This window comes from Argiope bruennichi, chromosome 3 (genome assembly GCF_947563725.1).
Source record: "Argiope bruennichi chromosome 3, qqArgBrue1.1, whole genome shotgun sequence".
NCBI lineage: Eukaryota > Metazoa > Arthropoda > Arachnida > Araneae > Araneidae > Argiope > Argiope bruennichi.
Genome location: NC_079153.1, coordinates 40,978,845 through 40,984,844, shown reverse-complemented (window position 1 = coordinate 40,984,844; position 6,000 = coordinate 40,978,845). Strand labels below are relative to the sequence as shown.

General features: G+C 30.1%; 1 protein-coding gene across 1 annotated transcript in view; it reads right to left on the bottom strand.

Moving 5' to 3' along the window:
- Positions 1-2,045: 2,045 nt before the first annotated feature.
- The window catches only part of LOC129963079 (uncharacterized), a 44,802-nt gene continuing 40,847 nt past the window's right edge, over positions 2,046-6,000 (bottom strand). The window contains exons 13-14 of the mRNA XM_056077115.1: positions 3,552-3,641; positions 2,046-2,165 (exon numbers count right to left, since the gene is read on the bottom strand). Coding sequence (XP_055933090.1) covers positions 2,149-2,165; positions 3,552-3,641 — 107 coding nt within the window. The 3' untranslated portion in view covers positions 2,046-2,148. The remainder of the gene's footprint in view (positions 2,166-3,551; positions 3,642-6,000) is intronic.

Genomic DNA, 6,000 nt, shown 5'->3' with positions numbered 1-6,000 from the left:
TAATAATTTCCAACTAAAAATTAACTGGCAAATGTTATTGAGCAAAGACACTGTGTATTAAATTTTATTTTCATAATAAAATTTTTGCTTCTAAAGCATTTTAAATTTTGCAGTAAGTTTTTAACGACAACTGCTTGTCAAAATTAATAGTAATTGATTCGTTTAAAAAGGGTAAAGAATCCACGATCTAGCAGACCATCAATTCCAATACATGACCAAAGTTTCAATAAGATCAGAGAATTCATTTATTGGACAATAAGAGACATAATTAACAAGTTCCTGTTAAGCAATTTTAAAAGATCGTTTATTTAGGCTTACAACGCTTCGATTCTCCAGTTGTTCTAAGAACTTTAAATTTATTCCAAAAACAACAACGTGCTCAAGAGAGGCTTTCTGAAGGTGATTATTTTCTAAAATTCATTAATACTGGTGATAAAATTTGGATATAGGAAACAGTTAAGCATTCAAGTAAATGAAGGTGGTGTAAAGACAGAGGAAAGTTAAAAAAAAAAAAAAAAAAAAAAAAATCAAAGTCGTTCAAAATTCAAGGTAATTTTTTTTTGTCGTAATCATGTTCATTATTAATTCCTATGCATTGGCCTAACAGTTAAAGATTATTGATTTGAATGTTTTGCGCCATTAGCGTGAAGTTGCTCGTCATAAGCCACCTAAAATATAGCAAGAAAACGCAGGTTTTGCACTCGATAATGTGCCTTTTCACAGTGTAATTGTTATTCGCAAGTTTTTAATCATATATTCACCAAATACGAGTCGCAAATTTCGTATTCACCTGATATGACACCATGTAACATTCTTCCCTCCCCCATCGGTTGAAATTGGCTTTTGAAACCATGAAAAGAAAATTCACCACGAACTCTGAAGAGGTTTCACATATGGTTTAAAAGGTTCTTTTAAGGTATATTTTTAAAAACGTTGGCAGAATTGTATTGCAATTGGAGATTTGAAGAGGAAGCAATTAATTGATAACTTTTGTTTCATTTTACCGTTCCAAGTACTTTTTGATCGCAGTAGTAAAGTTTATTGATGATTAAATATTAGGTTAATGATAGTTGACAAAATCTCATTTATTTGAGTTCACTGTTTATCTGAATTATTTAAAATAAATTTAAATTATATTAATAGCATTACAAAAATATTCTATAACTTCTAAATTAAGAAACAAATGTAACAAGATGCAAGACTGTCAGTTGACTGGAATACGGTTTACCGTTCTTAAAATTTTCTGATCGGTGTTTTTTATATCGGTTCTAAATATAAGTAAAAAAAGTCGTTTTTATTAACTCTGTCTGTTTGGAGAAAAATTTACATTCGATTTTAAACTTCCCGGTGAAATAGTAACTTGGAAATTTAAGCATAGTTCAGAATTGAATGACATTGCAAACATTAACTTGCTTTGTCTGTTCAGTAGAAATTTTGCAATCAATTGAAAAAGGTGGCACGCCAAATCGTTAGCTCTTTGGGTGGTTATTTTAAAATTTAAAACCGATTGTAATTTTACATATATATGATGAAAAAGCAGAAAATAATTATTTAAATAAAAATAACATACCACGTTTCTAAAATGGACAAAAAAGTATAAAATAATTTCTCCTAGGCCCGTATAGATCGTCTTAGAAAATTTGTAAATGTTTTTTTTTTTCCCCTTAATTCACAAAGGAAGAATTATTTAATACGTATTAGACTGTTCTAAAAACTTGACATATTAACATATTTTTATGTAAATAATTATAATTTTGTCTTCAGTTCTTTCGAGACGTTTTATGGAATTAAAAAATATATATAATAAATATTGCCTGCATACTCTTAAATTTTGCGATAGACAAAAAAAAAAAAAAAAAAAAAATCATTAGAATAAATTTATGTAAATGAGTATAAAATTTGCAAATATGCATATTACCTATGTTTTCTGAAACAAAATTTAAGGATGTTTATTTTCTCAAATCTAGCAATATAAAATTTATTTTTGATGCAATTGTTAAAAGACAGAGTTATATGCATTAGGAATGGATGAAATGTATAATAAATACCAATTCATTTCCTTTTATTCCACACACACATTATACATTAATAAGTTTATTTTTCATATACAAAATATACTTAAGTGGGACATCAGAGCATCATTTCACCTCACGGCTGCCTCGCTTCTGAAAAAACAAAAATCATGAGCATGAGGGTTCATAATTGAATTTGTATTTATAATTGAATTCATATTATACATGATACTCAAACACTACTGGACAAATTGCAGAGAATCTTTGCATGAAAAATTATCCAAAGACCTGTAAAGCTGAGACCAGACCAAAGGCCGAGTTTTGTAATGCTGATTGAAAACGTTTATAACTGTAACAATAGGCGAAGTTTAACAATATCCAAGCCTCATTAATCTGAGTCATCATGGGATGCGCAAATATTTATTTGTTTTGGTGTCAAGCAACTTAGGGTGTTTTTTTTTTTAATGGAATGGAATGAATGGGTCTATTTCATTGCAACCAATATCTCTATGTCAGTTTTATATCCATTAATTTTAAGAGATATCAGTATTAAATTACAACTGTGTGCCAGCTGTTCATCTCTAATTAATACAAACTAGAAGCATAATTTGCAAAGATATTAGTTGCTGAAAAACATTAAAGATTTTCTTTAATTAATTTCATTAAAGATGTCGAAATATATTTATATTCATATCTTTTTTTTAAACTAAAAACTGCATAATTTGTTTTTTGAATTCATTTTTGAGATTTCTGTCACATGAAATGAAAACAATATTTTATTAAGTATACAGCATGCGGTCAGTATAAGAACGGCTATAGCGCAATCGAAGAGGTTAAGTTTCAAAAATGGTAAAATATATGTCTGAATATATTAAAAGTAAAGTTAAAGACGTCACTTTTATACAAATAATGTGTTACAAACGCGTATTTTGTGTCTTTTCAGTATATATTCTGTTGTACAACGCTATCTGTCGGTAGGTTTTTTTTTTTCTTGTTTTTTTTTTTTGCGTAATCTTCTTCCCCGTGTCTTGAATAGTAGGTTCAACAATTTTGGAGAATTACATTGAGTAGTTCGCTGTATAGAGAGCTCAGAGTAGGGGCGTTTTAATTCTGACTACCTTGTATATATTAATTTAACTACATTCTTAACATAATTATATTCTAATCACGTGAATTCAAGCATGCATTTAAACTAACGTTTAAACGCATTAAATACGCGTTTTTTTTTTCTTTGCCTCGATTAGATCCAGACGCACATGAAATAAATGCTGTCGCAGTTGAAATCCGGGAAAATTCCCTTCTGAAGCCATATAAGCTAAGAATGAGTTCTCACGCCTTTCTTTTCCTGCTTGCTTTCGTTTTTCTTTAATAGTGTGTTGCTCCTTCATCATGGATTTAACAATGAAACTGCTGCTAACAATCAATTTCTGCTGAAAATTGAACTTTGTACTTAATAATCATAAGAATAAGGCTCATTTAAAGAACTTATTTTCTACTTCTTTTACCACAATATATAATATACATAATTCCAGTACTTACTTTTACAAATGCAAGTAGGGCACTTGTGCCCTTGAGGAATTCCTATTCTGCATGATGAATCTGCACAGAGTGGTGTCGGACATCCTGGAACTAAAGACACGTTTTTTAAAATTGTTTCTTAAATAGGGCATGGCAGTAATATTCAGTGATTTTAAAAATGAGGCAACACTACATTATCATTTTTTTTTTAAGTTCTCAACTGTATATGTATATTTCTGAATAAATTATGTATAAAGAATACAAGAAAAAATATTTTCACGAATTAATTTTCAGAGACCCCTTTCCTAGCCTGTTTTTCTACTTGGCATAGAGGAGTAATATATTATTCTGCATATGTTCGCTTTTAGTTTGGGCTTGGAGAAGATTAATAGAACTCAAATAGAAACATGATCTGTATAGAATTTAATCATGAATGAATAATTTTAATTCGTCAATCCAGAAAATTATTAATCTATAATAAATAAAAAATGCTAACTACGAAATATTTTTAATGCTTTTTCTGTCTTTTTTATGAATAAATAATAATTATTTATTCTAGGATAGATTAAAATTAATTTAAATTAATTTAAATCAATTTAACTAGCTAGAATAGGTTAAAATTAATTACTTAAAAGCTTTATTCTCTAATCGAATTTTCTTTGTTAAAAATCTTTTCAACTTGGAAATAAAAAAGGTAATAAATAAGCTATTTTATTAATTCATCAATTATTAAAATATCCTTTTATTAATTGAAAAGACTAAAAATGTTATAAAATACCACGCAGCGTAGGATCAAAAATAAACTGTAATGCTTATTCTTTTCTTTCATTTTACCTGCTTCAAAACCGCAGAAAACTAAATTCAAGAGAAACAATTTTACATTATCTTGTTATTGCTTCATAGCAGGAAATCCATCGTAAAAAGGTCAAAGCGACTATGTTCCCAGCGCCTGAACATTCTTTCTCCCGATTTCCGTCCTTCAAACGAGTTGAATTGCTGAACATCGAGTTAAATGAAGAAATGCCGTAGAAGTAAGGAACATTCCAGCTTGGATTTTTTCGTGTGTGTATCTGCCCAAATACATATTCACGTTCTATTGTACTGACAATGCAATACGATGCTGAAAGTTCATATTGATGACACGAATCGTAGGTGACCCGAGAAACTCTTGGCTAATTATTTTTTTTTAATAATTTTATTATTTGAGCTATTAATTTTTTTTATTAATTTATTCTTTTCAATTCAATTTATTTTTCGTTTGCATTTCATAAGAATCACAATATCCTGAATGTAAAGGTAAAGAATAAAGTCTTTCGCTGGCTAAAATATTTATTGCGCTGAAGTTTTATACTTAGAAATATATGCTTTTTTTTTTTTCTTTTCTTTTCTTTCTTTCTTTCTTTTCTTTTTTTTTTTTTTTTTTCTAAATTATAAAATACGTAAGCGAGTTCATAACAGCAGCATTTAAATAATTTCTTCGCGCACTCTCTTGGTGGCTTGAGGAAAGTCAAAGCTGTCTTTATTTATCTGTGAAGCAACATGTAGATTCCCCGCTCCCAGATATGAGCATTTTGCTTTTTTATTTCTTCCAAAAAACACGATAGATTGATTATCACAGAAAAAGCCTCGATTTACATAACCTTTAATGTCATTTATTCTGTTGGTATCCTAATTACAAATTCCTTAAAGTTAGTAACGTTTGCTTGCAGGACCTAAATGACTAATGAAACGAGTTCCCCCTTTGCATCCTTCATTCCAGTAGTACTTCTTGGAAGATCACCATAATTACTACTCTCTTTAAAATTTTCAAATTATTAGTTTAACTTTTATACCTGAATGATCTTATAGAAGTACAAAATGCATCGTATTTCGCTTCCCAAAACATCGAAAGCGTTAAGCAATGCATGTGTAGAGAAGGAGGGGGGGGGGAGATCCGGGCCCGCCGGTCCGATGTAAGGCAGGAATAAATTATTGGTAAAATAGGGGAGCCCACATGGCAGTATTTTGTCCTCGCCTATTAGCTTGTAGCGGGTTTGCGATGCGCGAGGATAGAACCTGGGACCTTATGGTTCGCAATCCAGTAACATGACCAGGATACAAAAGCAATTGCTCAGGTAGCGTAGTTGTTAACTGGCTTATATGCTATTCACCACAAGCTTAAAGGGCTCGCTAACATTCATAAGATAATGTCCGGCATTCAGAACACAGAAGAATACCCTGGAGACATTGCAAAATATCTTTTAGCATAAAGACAGGATTCTGCGGGCTTCTCTGCCATTACACTGAAAGAGAAACTTTTTATTTTCTCGTCGTATGCAAAGAGAAAGTATGGTAAACGTAAAAAAAAAAAAAAATCAAACTTGAGATTTTGACAAATTTCCACATTTCAGACTTCCTTGAAACAGAAAATCATATTTGTAGAATTATGTCTGTCTATCACAAAAGCTCACAAATACTCTGAGCCAAACGG